At 43.4% G+C, this 17,885-nt stretch overlaps 1 protein-coding gene across 2 annotated transcripts in view; it reads left to right on the forward strand.

Moving 5' to 3' along the window:
• Window positions 1-431: 431 nt before the first annotated feature.
• Window positions 432-17,885, forward strand: part of LOC132391141 (transmembrane protein 150A-like) — a 55,153-nt gene continuing 37,699 nt past the window's right edge. Inside the window, exons 1-3 of one of the 2 annotated variants that reach the window (XM_059963970.1) lie at window positions 432-676; window positions 6,640-6,687; window positions 10,321-10,407. In XM_059963970.1, coding sequence (XP_059819953.1) covers window positions 612-676; window positions 6,640-6,687; window positions 10,321-10,407 — 200 coding nt within the window. In that variant the 5' untranslated portion in view covers window positions 432-611. The remainder of the gene's footprint in view (window positions 677-6,639; window positions 6,688-10,320; window positions 10,408-17,885) is intronic. The other variant, XM_059963964.1, reaches the window with a different exon arrangement.

Genomic DNA, 17,885 nt, shown 5'->3' on the forward strand with positions numbered 1-17,885 from the left:
TCAGTAGAGTATCCGAAAGAGCCGAGGGAGTAATCCAGAAATGTGAAAAAAGAGACCGTCTCGTATATCGTAGAAAGGATTTGCATCACATGTTGGGCACAGAACTATGCGGAACACTGGGGTGCAGAATGGGTCTGTCTGTCTGTCTGTATCCGCATCCTCTGCTCTTTAAGTAACTGCCTTGAGTAAATCGGGTTGTGAGTCTTGAACCACCGGCCCAAGCCTCGCAGATCTCCCGGGACCCGCCGGCACCCGGCAGCCTCGCTACTCTCACGTCCGCGTTACCGCTGGAGGACGATGCGACACCCGGCCGACGTGACTGGCTCCCCGGAAGACGTTCTCTTTCTCAGTGGCTGAAACGCCGGTCAATCCACACACGTCACAGCCAGAGGGCGCTGGGAGTTGTAGTGTTTACGGCCCGACAAGCGCACATGCGCACAGTGCGGGATGGGTCGCGCCGGCCCGGGAGGCGGGGCATGGAGCAGGTGTGGAGTCCGTCGGCTTCTGCTCGCTGACTGGGGCACTCGGTGCCGGTGCGCTTGAGTCTCTGGCCGTGGCCTACCTCCGCCCTCACCCCTCCGGGGCGCAGGTGAGGAGCCCTGGGCTTCCCGATGACTGCCTGGGTCATCCTCCCCGTCAGCCTGTCCGCCTTCTCCATCGCCGGCATATGGATCGTGTGAGTACCTTGTTGTCTCTAATCTCCCCCGGTCCCCCACGGGTTTCGCCCTCCATCTCCCTCCCTTCCTCGCAGAGGGGGCTGTGGGTGGGAGGTAACGGCTCTCCAGCCCCGAAACGCTGTCTGACCTCTCCCCACCCGGGGGCTCTGCCGCCGGCCACGGCCGCCGGCCACGGCCACCGCCTCTCCTCCTCCCCCCGACCCGCTCTCGCTTTGCTTCGCCCCCTGCCCAAACCTCACTCTTCCCCGCTTATGGAGCTCATTTTAAAGCCGCCCTTCCACCGGTTTTCACGGGTGGAAACGCGCGGCTTGTGCTTGATGTGGACGAGATGTACACCGCGTAAATGGTATGCTGTAACCACGTCTGAAGTTTTATAGTCCAAGACTTCCCAGCCGTCAACTGTAGATACAGTGCAGCATTACCCTGTCTTGTCGGTAGACTCCTCACTGCATCCACTCGAAACAGAGATCTAAATCAAAACGCTGTGTAAAAAAAAACCCAGTAGGTCAGGCAGCGTCTGTGAAGATAGAAACAGTCCAATGCTTAAGACTTAAAACTCCTGGCCGGCGATTCCTTCTTTCCACAATGCTGCCTGGCCTACTTTTATCAGCATGTTATGTTTTAGTTGCTCTGTATTTACTGTGAGACTCAACCTGCGTATATCAGGAAGCAGGAGTAAGGGGAGAAATTGTCATGGTTTGAAAGGTGGCTTCTGAAACTGGACAGAGAAACAGTAGACACAAAGGGTTTACCGGTAGAATGTGGTAGACTGCACGTTGAACTTCTCTAAGAAGGAAGGCTGATCGTTAGAGGACTTTCGGATCCAAAACCAAAATACCACAGGCATTACACGCAAGTTAAGGATTCAGCAGGTTAGGCAGCATCTATGGAAGTGAATAAACTGTCCACAGGTGCTAAAAATCTGAAAAAAAATAGAAATGCTCAACAGATCTGCCAGTATGAATGGAGAAAGATGGTGATTTTTTTTTGGTCATAATCATTGACTGGAAGTATGGAGAGGTGATTATAACTGCATATGAGAATTTTGAACTTGCTTGGCTAATGTCTCTGGATAATAACTAGCCCAGTGGTGGAAATCTGGAGGCCCAGAGGCCTGTCCTGAGGTTGGAAGACTGCCAGTGTGCGTGGGTGGGAAAGAGGAAAGGGGTTTTGTGTTGATCTGCCAGCTTTATGGGGACTCTATGTTGGTGCCAGTACGGGTGGCAACTCTTGCAGGCTGCCCAAAACACATCCTTAGGTTAATGTTGGTTGCTAATGCAAGCAATGTATGTTTTGATGTACATGTGTAATATAAGTTTGGATCTGAAAGAATAGCCTGACAGTTTTAGACAGGTCTGAGTTTATATAGTTTTGAATTGGATTGTGAAGAACTTGCATGAGAGGTGATGGAAGTACATTTAAGGGGCTGTTCTTATTGATCAATGTTGCAGAGGAAAGAAATGTAAAGTGATCTTAGTGAAGTCTTTAACCTGAAATTTTAACTCTTTTTCTTTTTCCATGAGTGCAGCCAGTGTGAGAGATTTTCTAGCATTTTCTGTCTTATAAGAGATAATTTGCATTTATGCAGAGCCACTGATGTAAACTCAGAAATGACTTTGATATTAAGGGAATCAAGAAATATGGGCTTATTACAGTGGTGCTGAGGTAAAAGACTAGCAACGATCATATTAAGCTGCTGTAGGTACAAAGGGCCTGATGGACAATTCTTGCTCCAGTTCCTTATGGCAAAGGGAGTACTTACTTTCAAACAATCTTTGAGAGAGGCAAGTTTAAGCATTCCAGTTTAGGCAGAACAGGTAGGGGAGTAAAAATAATAATCTTAGTGGAATTTAGAGATGATGGTTCTTCGAATGAATCAGAAAAAATTCCACCTGCCTGTACCTCTTGTCAGATAAAGAATTTGATGATTTACTGCAACAGATACAGAATAAAGTTTTAATCAGAATCAGTTTATTAACGTTAATGTATGTTTTCTTTTACAGCAGCTGTACAATGCAATACATTAGGTTACAATAAGCAATCTAAAAAATGGTAATGCACGGAGAGCAGGTAGTGCGGCGGGGTTCAGGGACCCATTCAGAAATCTGATGGTGGAAGGGAAGAAGCTGTTCCTAAAACATTGAGTGTGTCTGGAGGCTTCTGTACTTCATAATGGATGCTGCCTTCTTGAAGTGTGGCTCAGTGTGAGGTACATTTGGACCTTGGCATGCTTGCGGGTAATCCTAGAAAATGCAGAATGTAACCGGACAAAAGGATAAATTTGGAAACAATAGTAAGGTGGCAAGAAAATAGATACTGAGTACATGGGTTTGGGTAGAGTAAATGGGCCATTATTTAGACAAACAGAACTGAAATAGTGGAAGACGGTGGTGTGGTTAATTATGACTCTGGGGCTTTGAGATAAGGTATATTCAGTGCTTCTCCCAAGTGGATAATCTTTATGCGTGAACCTGGTTGGCAGTTTATTAAACTAGCTGAACCTCTGTTCACCTTTTCCATTTCCTTATCCTAGATCACAACATTCGGTTCAGCCAAGTAAACATAAACTGGGATCAGATCCAGGAGATTCCTTGTACATATCACTTATCGCCATATCATACGATAGGTATGCTTACAGTTCTGGGGATGGTTAGTTAGTTGTACTGTTTCCTGATATTGCTGTGATCCCTTTTAACATTGTAATTACACCTAGAAGTAGAAATTATTAATTTGGTTGAAATAATTTTCAGGAATTATATTGGCGGCATGTTGTGTGTGGTTCTCCAGGTTTGCGATTCGCAGAAATTTTGCACTGTGTACAAAATTATCGCAAACAGCTGTGAAATAGGAGGTCTCCTGAATTCTAGGGAGGACAGGTGGTAGATGAAATTTAGTACTGAGAAATTTGAAATACTATATTGCACTTTGGTAGTGTATACAGCCCCATTCATCACAGGAAAAGACCTCCCCACCAGTAAGCACATCTACAAGGAGCAATGCCACAAGAAATCAGCAGCCAACGTCAAGGACCTACACCTTCCAGGCCACCCTCTCCTCACTGCTGCCATTGGGAAGGAAGTACAGGAGCCCACACCACCAGCTTCAGGAACAGTTATTACCCCTCGACCATCAGGTCCCACACCACCAGGTTCAGGAACAGTTATCACCCCTCAACCATCAGGTCCCACACCACCAGGTTCAGCAACAGTTATTACCCCTCAACCATCAGGTCCCACACCACCAGGTTCAGGAACAGTTATTACCCCTCAACCATCAGGTCCCACACCACCAGCTTCAGGAACAGTTATTACCCCTCGACCATCAGGTCCCACACCACCAGGTTCAGGAACAGTTATTACCCCTCAACCATCAGGTCCCACACCACCAGGTTCAGCAACAGTTATTACCCCTCAACCATCAGGTCCCACACCACCAGGTTCAGCAAAAGTTATTACCCCTCAACCATCAGGTCCCACACCACCAGGTTCAGGAACAGTTATTACCCCTCGACCATCAGGTCCCACATCACCAGGGTCAGGAACAGTTATTACCCCTCGACCATCAGGTCCCACACCACCAGGTTCAGGAACAGTTATTACCCCTCAACCATCAGGTCCCACACCACCAGGTTCAGCAACAGTTATTACCCCCTCAACTATCAGGTCCCACACCACCAGGTTCAGGAACAGTTATTACCCCTCTACCATCAGGTCGCACACCACCAGGTTCAGGAACAGTTATTACCCCTCAACCATCAGGTCCCACACCACCAGGTTCAGCAACAGTTATTACCCCTCGTCCATTAGGCTCCTTAACCAGTGTGGATAACTTCTCTCACCTCAGTGCTGAGCACAACCCGTGGACTCACTCTCGAGGACTCTACAGCCCATGTTCTCAGTATTATTTATTGTATTTGCAGTTTGTCTTTTGCACATTGGTTGTTTGCCAGTCTTTGTAGTTTTTCATTGATTTTTATTGTATTTCTTTGTTTTACTGTGTCTGCTGCAGGAAAATAAATCTCAGGGTCGTATATGGTAACATATATGTGCTTTGATAATAAATTTTCTTAGAACGTTGACAAAGTATGAAAAGAAGTAGTATGAATTAGTAAGAAGTAGTGTGCATAGCCAATAAACTCAACTTTGAACTTCGGGTGTGTGCTGTCCCTCCACAGATAACCCAGTTCTGTAACTCAGCTAGCTAGCTAGCCAGCACAAGGTGGCAAAGCTTTAAGAACCCAAAGGTGTCATGGGTTATTTCTGGAGATTAGTTATAGAATCACTCTGTGTGGAAACAGACCCTTTGACCCATCAAGTCTCAGCCAACAAGCAAGCCTCAATTTACTCTAATCCTAAAGTAATTGCATGTATTGTTCTCCTCAAACACATTCTTGCCAACTCTCCTGCACTTTCTGCTATAATCCACAGATCAGGGGCAATTTATAAAGGTTTATCAATTGACTGACTCAGTAAATTTATTATCAAGGTACATATAGTACTGTGCCAACATTTTTGGCACTTATATATAGCTAAATCTCCTACGACTTCTGCACAGTGCTGTGATAATTTTATTAATTGTATTTTATTGCTGCCACCAAAAACAAGTTTCTTGACATGTGTGAGTGATGATAAACCCAATTCTGATATGGGTTCCTTTGTGGATTAAGAGTGGGAAGTGGCAGGGAGTGGGGAATGATGGTTGGGAAAAGGGGAAAGGAGAGGAGAGGGAGTGAGAAACACCAGAGAAACATTATGTAGTGATCAATAAACCAATTGTTTGGAATCAAATGACCATTCCTGGTGTCTCTCAGGGCTGGGTGTGCCTGCACCTGTGCCAATGCCTGGCCCCTGGCATTGGTCCCACATTACTCTCACGGTACTCCACAACTGGCATTCCCAACGTCTTTTGCTCCCACCAGAATTACAAATTTGTTCATTACTCCATGTTGACATATACAGTCCTGTGCAAAAGTCTTAGACATATTAGCTGTATATATATATATATGTGTGTCGAAGACTTTTGCACAGTATGGTATATGTCATCATGCACTACCTTGAGATTTATTTTCTTGCTGGCATTTATAGGAAAATAAAGAAAATAGACTATAGATTGACAATTAATGTACAAAAGAAGACAAGTCGTATAAATAACAATGAAAATGTGAGTTGTGGAAACAATTGAGAAAGGTTTCGGTCTCAAACGTCGACTGCGCTTTTTTCTATAAATGCTGCCTGGTCTAGTGAGTTCCTCCAACATTTTGTGTACGTTGTGGAGCCCTTGCTGGAGCCTTTAGGTTGTGGAAGCAGTTTAGATTTGAGATGAGTGAAGTTACCCACACTGGTTCAGGAGTCTGACAGTTGTAGGGTAATAATTGTTCCTGAACCTGTTGATTAGGGACCCAAGGCTCCTGTACTTGTTGTCCTGTGGTAGCAGTGAGAAGAGAGCATGGCCTGGATGATGGGGGTGCTTGATGATGGATGCTGCTTTCTTGTAGCAGCGTGACCTGTAAATGTGCTTAATGGTGGTGGGGGCTTTGTCTGTGATGGACTATGCTCCACCCACCACTTTCTGCAGACCTTACGTTCCTAAACATCGTATACCTTTTGGAATACAGGAGAAAACCTTTAATGTGAACTAAGTGAATTTCAGCAGCATCCTGTAATATTCCAGCTGGGTTACTCAAGCTCTGTACACCAATTAATTTGGTGCCAAGTGATGAGAACCCATCTTCAGTAACAGTCTGAATGGTATAGCCATAATTAATTAAATTAATTGAATGCTATTAAGTGCATTAAAGATGATGCAATTAGTACAGATGGTCTGATCCTGCGAGGAGTTGCTATCACCAGTGATGCAACCATTCTGTGCTTCTGCATTCATGTAGATGCTTCTCCTCTGTGAAGCAAACTGCCAATATTCCACAATGGGTACTATCCTTCTGACTGAAACTTTGTTCTTTCAGATATGCCATGGCTGTTATGAATCACCATGTTTGTCCTGTGGAAAACTGGTACAGTATTTACAATTTATTTGCTTTCTGTCAGAAATCTGAATTTTCTCATGGTCCAGCCTGTGCTGAATTAGTTGATCTTGTCCACTCTGCTTTGTGGTGCCGTTAAGAGTCGGACTGCGAATTTAGTTCCTTACTGGGAAATGGAACCAAATCAAGTGTACCATATAAACAGTCTGATAAAAGGCCCATTTGGAATGGATGTGGTGAGGATACTTCCAGTGTTGGGAGGGTCTGGAACCAGAGGGCACAGCCTCAGAATAGAAAGGTCTCCCTTTAGAACAGAGATGAGGAGGAGTTTTTTTTTAAATTCAGAGGTACAGCACAGTAATAGGCCCACTGGCACAACAAGCCCACAATGCCCAATTACACCCATGTGACCAATTAACCTACTAACTCGTATGTCTTTGGAATATGGAAGGCAACCAGAGGAAATCCATGTGGTCATCGGGGGAAGGTGCTAAGTCCTTACAGACAGGGGAATTGAACCCTGGGTCGATGGCTACACTACTGTGCTTCCTGAAAGGGTGGTGAAGTTGTGAAATTCATTGCCACGGATGGCTGTGTTGGCCAGATATTTGGGTACAGTTAAAGTGGAGCCTGATAGGTTCTTGATTGATAAGGGTGTTAAAGTTTTGAGGAGAAAGCAGGAGAATAGTGTTGAGATGGAAAATAAGTCAGCAATGATTGAATGGTGGTGCAGACACAATGGGCTGAATGGCTTAATTCTGCTCCTATGTCTTATGGTCTTATAACAATCATCTAAAACTAAATTTCTCTTGCTTGCAACAAGCTTCAAAATAAATCTGTGAAGCAGTTATAATTACTCTTCTCACACTTTGTTTTGAGTTGTGTCTGTTCACTGCTTTGTTTCTGACCCTGGTACTTGTACCAATCTCTTCTCAGCATCCAGTTACACATCTAAGGATTAAGTTAGCATCAAATAATCCAAGAATCCAACTTCATTTTCATTCCCCAGTAAAGCTGTAGTGGCTGCCACAATATGTGTGACTGAATTACACTCTCAGTGGCCACTTTGTTATGTATGTATGCATATACACCTTGTTAATGCAAATATCTAATCATTCAATCATGTGGCAACAACACAATGCATAAAAGCATACAAACGTGGTCAAGAAGTTCATTTGTTGTTCAGACCAAACATCAGAATGGAGTAGAAATGTGATCTAAGTGACTTTGACCGTGGAATGATTGTTGGTGCCAGACAGGGTGGTTTGAGTATCTCAGGAACTGCTGGATTTCCATACATAAGTTTCTAGAATTTACAAAAAATCTATTTTTTAAAAAATATGAAGAGTGCCAGGCACCGAGCTTGTTAATGAGCAAGGTCAGACTGGTTCAAACTGATAGGAAGGCTACAATAACTCAAATAACAGTGGTGTACAGAAGAGCATCTCTGAAACATAAGTCAAACCTTGAAGTGGATGGGCTATAGCAGCAGAAGACCAAGTGTGTCCACTCCGTACTTAATAAAGTGGCCACTGAGTCTATAGATGGTTCTGTGTAAGCATGTGGTGATACAATTGTGTTTGAAGTATTGTTTTTCAGTTAGTTTTCTTCCCTCTTGTAACCTCGGCAATATGGCAACCTGACCAAAGGCATCGCAACAAAATCTATTCAGTCCCTAACCAGATGCTAATCACCTTCCAGCAAGATTTATCGACAGTGATCAGTAGTGGGAGTTCCAATTTGTTTTCTCTCTCACCCCTTTACCAATTAAACAAGGGGTCTCAAATTGACTGTGACGTGCCAAAGACTAATCAGCATAGAAATCAAGCCGCCTTAGTTATTTGGCACAATCACTTGTATGTAAACTATGGAAAGTATTTGTAGAGTTCAATATTGTAACCTCTAACTAATATTAGAGCACTGGTGACTGCATTGGTGCTGCTTCCTGCACCCATGCAGGGCTTGTTGACCTCATCAACTTTGCCTTCAACTTACACCCTGCCCTCAAATTTACTTAGTCCATCCTCAACACCTTCCTCCCCTTTCTCGATCTCTGTGTCTCTAGACACAGTTCCTCTACTGATATCTATTATAAACCCACTGACTCTCACAGCTACCTGGCCTATACCTTTTACCACCCTGGTTCTTGGAAAAGTGCCATCCCTTTCTCTTATTTCCTCCATCTCTACCGCATCTGCTCTCAGGATAAGACTTTTCATTCCAGAATGAAGGGTTTCCCTACCACCACCATCAACGTTACCCTTAACTGTATCTCTTCCATACGCACGTCTGCCCTCACTGCATTTGCCCGCCACCCCACCAGGGGTGGGGTTCCTCTTATCCTCACCTGCCACCCCACCAGCCTCTGCATCCAGCACATAATTCTCCATAACCTCTGCCATATCTGGCGGAATCCCACCAAGCACATTCCCACCCCACTTTCTGCTTTCCGTAGGGATCACTCCCTACTCAACTCCCATGTCTATTCATCCATCCCACTGATCTCCCTCTTGGCACTTGAAAGCAGAATAAGTGCTACACCTGCCTGTGCACCTCCTCCCTCACTACCATTCAGGGCCCTAAAATGTCCTTCCAGGTGAGGCGACTCTTCACCTGTCAGTCTGTGGGGGTCATCTGCTATATCCGGTACTTCTGGTGAAGCCTTCTGTAGGTTGGTGAGACCTGATGTAGATTGGGAGACCACTTCGCCGAGCGCCTGTGCATCACTTGCCAGAAATAAAACTTGATCTCCCAATGGCCACCCATTTCAATTCCACTTCCCATTCCCATTACAACATGTCAGTCCATGGCCTCCTTTACTCTTGTGATGAGGCCACACTCAGGTTGGAGGAGCAGCACCATATATCCTGTCTGGGTAGCTTCCAACCTGATGGCATGAACACCGATTTCTTGAACTTCCGGTATTGTTGCCCCTCCCCCTTCACCATTTCCTTTTCCCTCTCTTGTCTTATCTCCTTACCTGCCCATCACCTCCCTCCGGTGCTCCTTTCCCTTTTCTTTCTTCCATGGACTTTCGTCCTCTTCTGTCAAATTCCCTCCAGCCCTGTATCTCTTCCACCAATCAACTTCCCAGCTCCTTACTTCACCCCTCCCCACTTCCTGGTTTCAACTCTCACCCTGTGTTTCTTCCTCCCCTCCCCCACCTTCTAACTCTGACTCCTCATCTTTTATTCCTCCAGTCCTGATGAAGAGCTTTGGCCCAAAATGTTGACTCTTCTCTTTTCCTCCAGCTTTTTGTATGTGTTGCTGTCCTCGTCCTGTTCAAGTTAATGTGGTAATAAGACAGTAAGACATAGGAGCAGTGAGGCCATTCATCCCATCAAGCCTGCTCTGCATTCCATCATGGTTGATTTATTTTTTCCCTTTCAACCCCATCCCTCTGCCTTCTCCCCATAACCTTTGCCGCTTTTAAGAATCAAGAACCTAGCAATTACTGCTTTAAATATACCCAATAAACTACCTGTAGTTGGTTACCCTGGCAGTGTGGAAGTGGAATTTATTCACTTGACCTCATAAACTTGCTCCTTAAGAACTTTACTGATTGGTCCACTCCTGTTCATTTCAATTCCATGTCCTTGAAAATTAAAAGCAAGTACCTTTCAAATCATGCTTTTTAAATCTACTGTATCTTTTATTCCCAAGGTTATATAACGAGTCTTGCTCTGAGGAAACTTCAAAGCATGGCTATCCAAAAAGTTGCTGTACTATTCAGGATATCCCGCTTGTCAGGTAAACCCACTATGTTTAATGAAGCTGTACGAACCTATTAATTTTTCCGTATTAAACAAAAATTAATTTTAACTAGTTCAACGACGCAGGAAAGAGAAGGAAAATTAACATTGCAAGTAGATCAGGGCATTTCATGTCATTTATTATCATTTAACTATCTACATTTGAGGAATTTGAGGAAACTATGGGAGAGGAGGTTAGTTCACCAGTAGAGCAAGTAAATAGACAGTGTGTGAGGGAGGAAAGGCAGGTGATGGAGAAGGGATGCGCTCAGCCCAAAGATGTAGGGGAGAAGAAAGAAAAGGATAATAAATTTGAATGCATTGTTAGGGATGAAAAGAGAGGAGGAGGTGGAGAGTATCTTAAATGTATCTATTTTAATGCAAGGAGCATTGTAAGAAAGGTGGATGAGCTTAAAGCTTGGATTGATACCTGGAATTATGATGTTGTAGCTATTAGTGAAACATGGTTGCAGGAAGGGTGTGATTGGCAACTAAATATTCCTGGATTTAGTTGCTTCAGGTGTGATAGAGTAGGAGGGGCCAGAGGAGGAGGTGTTGCATTGCTTGTCCGAGAAAATCTTATGGCGGTGCTTTGGAAGGATAGATTAGAGAGCTCCTCTAGGGAGGCTATTTGGGTGGAATTGAGGAATGGGAAGGGTGTAGTAACACTGATAGGAGTGTATTATAGGCCACCTAATGGGGAGCGTGAGTTGGAAGAGCAAATGTGCAAGGAGATAGCAGATATTTGTAGTAAACACAAGGTAGTGATTGTGGGAGATTTTAATTTTCCACACGTAGACTGGGAAGCTCATTCTGTAAAAGGGCTGGATGGTTTAGAGTTTGTGAAATGTGTGCAGGATAGTTTTTTGCAACAATACATAGAAGTACCAACTAGAGATGGGGCAGTGTTGGATCTCCTGTTAGGGAATGCGATAGGTCAGCTGACAGATGTATGTGTTAGGGAGCACTTCGAGTCCAGTGATCACAACAGCATTAGCTTCAATATAATTATGGAGAAGGACAGGACAGGACCTAGAGTTGAGATTTTTGATTGGAGAAAGGCTAACTTTGAGGAAATGCGAAGGGATTTAGAGAGAGTGGATTGGGTCAAGTTGTTTTATGGGAAGGATGTAATAGAGAAATGGAGGTCATTTAAGGGTGAAATTATGAGGGTACAGAATCTTTATGTTCCTGTTAGGTTGAAAGGAAAGGTTAAAGGTTTGAAAGCACCATGGTTTTCAAGGGATATTAGAAATTTGGTTCGGAAAAAGAGGGATGTCTACAATAGATATCGGCAGCATGGAGTAAAGGAATTGCTCGAAGAATATACAGAATGTAAAAGGAATCTTAAGAAAGAGATTAGAAAAGCTAAAAGAAGATACGAGGTTGGTTTGGCAAATAAGGTGAAAGTAAATCCGAAAGGTTTCTACAGTTATATTAAAAGCAAGAGGATAGTGAGGGATAAAATTGGCCGCTTAGAGAATCAGAGTGGTCAGCTATGTGTGGAGCCGAGGGAGATGGGAGAGATTTTGAACGATTTCTTCTCTTCGGTATTCACTAAGGAGAAGGATATTGAATTGTGTAAGGTGTGGGAAACAAGTAAGGAAGTTATGGAACCTATGACAATTAAAGAGGTGGAAGTACTGGCGCTTTTAAGAAATTTAAAAGTGGATAAATCTCCGGGTCCTGACAGGATATTCCCCAGGACCTTGAGGGAAGTTTGTGTAGAAATAGCAGGAGCTCTGACGGAGATCTTTAAGATGTCATTAGAAAAGGGGATTGTGCCGGAGGATTGGCGTATTGCTCGTGTGGTTCCATTGTTTAAAAAGGGTTCTAGAAGTAAGCCTAGCAATTATAGACCTGTCAGTTTGACATCAGTGATGGGTAAATTAATGAAAGTATTCTTAGAGATAGTATTAATAATTATCTGGATAGACAGGATCTGATTAGGAGTAGCCAGCATGGATTTGTGCATGGAAGGTCATGTTTGACAAACCTTATTGAATTTTTTGAAGAAGTTACGAGGAATGTTGACGAGGGTAAGGCAGTGGATGTAGTCTATATGGACTTCAGCAAAGCCTTTGACAAAGTTCCACATGGAAGGTTAGTTAAGAAGGTTCAGTCGTTAGGTATTAATGCTGGAGTAATAAAATGGATTCAACAGTGGCTAGATGGGAGATGCCAGAGAGTAGTGGTGGATAATTGTTTATCAGGATGGAGGCCGGTGACTAGCGGGGTGCCTCAGGGATCTGTTTTGGGTCCAATGTTGTTTGTAATATACATAATTGATCTGGATGATGGGGTGGTAAATTGGATTAGTAAGTATGCCGATGATACTAAGGTAGGAGGTGTTGTGGATAATGAGGTGGGTTTTCAAAGCTTGCAGGGAGATTTATGCCGGTTAGAAGAATGGGCTGAACATTGGCAGATGGAGTTTAATGCTGAGAAGTGTGAGGTTTTACATTTTGGCAGGAATAATCCAAAAAGAACATACAGGGTAAATGGTAGGGCATTGAGGAATGCAGAGGAACAGAGAGATCTAGGAATAACAGTGCATAGTTCCCTGAAGGTGGAGTCTCATGTAGATAGGGTGGTGAAGAAGGCTTTTGGAACGCTGGCCTTTATAAATCAAAGCATTGAGTACAGAAGTTGGGATGTAGTGTTAAAATTGTACAAGGCATTGGTAAGGCCAAATTTGGAATATTGTGTACAGTTCTGGTCACCGAATTATAGGAAAGTTATCAATAAATTAGAGAGAGTGCAGAGACGATTTACTAGGATGTTACCTGGGTTTCAGCACTTAAGTTACAGAGAAAGGTTGAATGAGTTAGGTCTCTATTCATTGGAGCGTAGAAGGTTGAGGGGGGATTTGATCGAGGTATTTAAAATTTTGAGAGGGATAGATAGAGTTGACGTGAATAGGCTGTTTCCATTGAGAGTAGGGGAGATTCAAACGAGAGGACATGATTTGAGAGTTAGGGGGCAGAAGTTTAAGGGAAACACGAGGGGGTATTTCTTTACTCAGAGAGTGATAGCTGTGTGGAATGAGCTTCCTGTAGAAGTAGTAGAGGCCAGTTCAGTTGTGTCATTTAAGGTAAAATTGGATAGGTATATGGACAGGAAAGGAGTGGAGGGTTATGGGCTGAGTGCGGGTAGGTGGGACTAGGTGAGATTAAGAGTTCGGCACGGACTAGGAGGGCCAAGATGGCCTGTTTCCGTGTTGTGATTGTTATATGGTTATATGTTATATGTATACCACCGAACGAGGCAATGCTGCCCAGGGTATACACAGTAGTACACATCATATGCATATAACACACAGTAACTTTCGAAAGTAAGGATCACATCTACAGATGAATGACGTATAAATAAGCAAACTAAAGCGCATAAATTAAATATTGTAATATACAGGACAGATTAACCATTGACACTTTGAATACCATGTGGCAGGGATGCTGGATGGGTGGGTGGGGATCCTTGATAATTAAGGGCCATGTGTATGCTGGGCTTCTGATAAATGTTAGGGAGACCCCTATAATTCTCTCGGCTGTTCTCACAGTGCTTCGTTGGGACTTTCAGTCTGGTGCTTCAAGAAGGATGAATAATTCTACCTCGGGTGTCAAGTTGTCTTTGTGGATTTGCTACAAATTTTCAGCACATCTCAATTCCCAGTGATCTTATTTCTGATTCTTTGTGCTTGATTTTTGCCTTTTATTATTTCTATTTGGTATCAGTTCATTTTGAAAGGATTTGGGCAAACTACCTCCCAACAACTGTGTTCAGTTTCGGTCACCGTGCTGTAGGAAAGGCACTATTGACTGGAACTGGAAAGAGAGTATACTTATGCAGAGCTTGGTAGGTTATTGATTAGTCAGGGTGTCAAAGATTATGTAGAGAAGATGGGTGAATGAGATTGAGAGGGATCATAAATCAGTCGTGGTGAAATGTCTAAGCAGGCTTGATGGGCTGAATGGCCAGATTCTGCTCCTGTGTCTTATGGAAAGAGTGAGGTTGTTGACAGGACTTGAGGGACTGAACAACATGAAAACAACAATTTTTATACAGATGGTAGTATCAATGTGGAATAAGCTGCCAGAGGAAGTAGTACAAAAACTACTCTTAACAGGGACATTGAACAGGAGAGGTGTAGAAAGTTTGGGCCAAATGCTGGTAATTGGGACAAGCTTGGATGGGGCATCTCGCTGGGCAAGTTGGGTCAAAGGGCAAGCTTCCATGCTGCATGACTAAGTGAAAAAGAATAATTCTGAGCAAGACAATTTGAAGAACAAATTGTAATTTTAAATGCAGAAAATATGTCAATTCTTCATATTCACAATATCCACAGGAAATTATAGGTTTGATTACAACATATCACTGTCAGTTTCAGTACATAAAATTTAAATATTTCTTAATGTAGATGCTCTATTTAATATTGAATTTTATTGTGTGCCTGTTTTGAAGTGCTTCACTTGCACTTAACCTATGTTTTATTTGGGGAAGGAATATTTTTGGATTTGTCTTTTTCCCAGTTTTCACTCCACTTGTCCTGTTTCTGTGCCATGATGTCCCTCACCTTGGATGGTGCCCAGTCTCCACCTGCTCCTCCCTCAGTTCTTTAATTCTCAACCAATAAAACATTCATTGGAATATTTGGAAATGGCCCTTTGATGCATGATCAAATAAGTTTAATACAAGGTGCACAACTTGATCTTCTGTGAAGAATGCATTTTCTCTGCTGAGAAAGTTTAAATGACAAAGAAATAGGTAGAACAACGTTGCACTAATAGAAAGAAAGGAATTATATCTCAACATTAACTTAAATGCTAATAAGTTCAAATGTGTTTTGTTTTAAATAACATTATTTTCTTTGACATCATGATCTGACCTTGAGTAATGTTTAAACATGCAAATATATCTACTATGTTAATCTTATTTACTTAGTTCCTCAAATATTAAAAAAAAGTTGGCTAAGCCCAATCTCCCTTTTGGAAACCCTGTTAATATATATTATATTTTCAGTTTACAGATATTTACATTTGTCTGGATAAAGATTTCACTATCTTTTCTGGCATTTAGCTAATTAATATGTTGTTCCCTGGACTCTTCATACGTAGGATTCATGCTTGACGCCTACTGGTTTTCTGGAGTCATTCCGTAGCTCTGTTTATTATATAAATACAAATTCCTTTATGGATTTTCCTGACACCAGAAATCTGCAAATCTTATTGACAGACCCTCCTTGCTTTTTCTCCAACTGCTCTTGTTAGAACTAATTATGCTAGGTTAAGTTCCATTGCAAATAGGTTGCTGTTGGATGGTATTCAACCTTCTACTCTTCTCCTCCCCCAAGCAGCAAACATCAGTTATATTCAACTGTTTTTCACTCTCTGCATATTACACACTCATTCGTTTCTTTGTCTGTTCACCCCAACAAGCAGATGATCACCGCAGGTCTTCAGCTTTCCATTTTAAGCTGATTGCTCAGATGAAAATGAAGGATAATGGGTAACTGGTTCATCAGTGCTTTGTGATCCCCTTTCCTCATGGGGCTTAATGACAGACAGGCATTATTTGCTCTCAACTTTATGCCCATTTTTACAATATTGATGAGCAACTGCTGCTGGAAGGTGTGGAACACTAGGAAGATGCAACCTTGATCCTGCAATTTGCTTAGTAATTCTTAACTTCAGTATTAAAAATGGCACCTGTGAGGGATAACAGAAGGGCTGTACATTGGGTATGTAAATCTGTACAACAGATCACCGACACCAGCCTAATCCATCAGACACGTACAGTATGCAGCAAGATGCCGGCAAAAGGCCAGCAATATCATAAAGGATCTCACCCACCCCGATTATGGACTGTTTGTCCCACTCCCATCAGAGAAGAAGCTACACAGCTGGACTACTTGGACTTTAAAAAAAACAAGCTGTCAGGCTGGTCAACACCTCCCCCACCCCCCACTAATCCCCTCCACCCACCTGTCACTACCACTGCATACATATCACTTAGTGTCACTTTATTTACAGTTTATGTATATAACAGTTTTATTGAGTTTTATAGGATTGTTTTTAATGTCTACTTTTTTCTTTAAATTGTTTTCTTTGTTTATTGTGTTTTTTTATGCTAGATTGGATCAGGAATAACAATAATTTTCTCACAGCTACCTGGACTATTCCTCTTCCCACCCTGTCTCTTGCAAAAAGGCTATCCCCCTTATCACAATTCCTCCGTCTCCACCGCATCTGCTCTCAGGATGAGGCTTTTCATTCCAGGACGAAGGAGATATCTTCCTTTTTTAAACAAAGGGGCTTCCTTTCATCCACCATCAACTCTGCTCTCAAACGCATCTCTCCCATTTCCCGCACATCTGCCACCCCACTCGGGATAGGATTCCCCTTGTCCTTACCTACCACCCCACCAGCCTCCAGGTCCAACGTAAAATTCTTCTTAACTTCCGCCACCTCCAACAGGATCCCACTACCAAACACATTTTTCCCTCCCCCCCCCCCCCCTTCTGCTTTTCACAGGGATCGCTCCCTACGCGACTCCCTTGTCCACTCGTCCCCCCCATCCCTTCCCACCAATCTCCCTCCTGGCACTTATCCTTGCAAACGGAACAAGTGCTACACCTGCCCTTACACTTCCTCCCTCACCACCATTCAGGGCCCCAGACAGTCCTTCCAGGTGAGGTGACACTTCACCTGTGAGTCGGCTGGTGTGGTATACTGCGTCCGGTGCTCCCGGTGTGGTCTTTTATATATTGGTGAGACCCGACGCAGACTGGGAGACTGTTTCATGGAACACCTACGCTCTGTCCGCCACAAAAAGCAGGAGCTCCCAGTGGCCACATATTTTAACTCCACGTCCCATTCCCATTCTGATATGTCTATCCATGGCCTCTATTGTCAAAATGAATCCAAACTCAGGTTGGAGGAACAACACCTTATATACTGTCTGGGTAGCCTCCAACCTGATGGCATGAACATTGACTTCTCTAACTTCTGTTAATGCCCCTCCTCCCCTTCTTACCCCATCCCTGACATATTTAGTTGTTTGCCTGTTCTCCATCTCCCTCTGGTGCTTCTCCCCCCGCCCCCTTTCTTTCTCCTGAGGCCTCCCGTCCCATGATCCTTTCCATTCTTCAGCTCTGTATCACTTTCGCCAATCACCTTTCCAGCTCTTAGCTTCATCCCACCCCCTCCGGACTTCTCCTATCATTTTGCATTTCCCTCTCCCCCACTACTTTCAAATCTCTTACTATCTTTCCTTTCAGTTCGTCATGACGAAGGGTCTCGGCCCGAAACGTTGACAGTGCTTCTCCCTATAGATGCTGCCTGGCCTGCTGTGTTCCACCAGCATGTGTGTTGTTGTTATAGCAATAATTTTGTTCACTTTTACACACGTGCACTGAAAATTGCCAAGAAACAATCTTGAATAAGGGTAGACTGTAGCTCCCAGGGAACTAGCCCAGAA

This window comes from Hypanus sabinus, chromosome 1, assembly GCF_030144855.1.
Source record: "Hypanus sabinus isolate sHypSab1 chromosome 1, sHypSab1.hap1, whole genome shotgun sequence".
Lineage (NCBI taxonomy): Eukaryota > Metazoa > Chordata > Chondrichthyes > Myliobatiformes > Dasyatidae > Hypanus > Hypanus sabinus.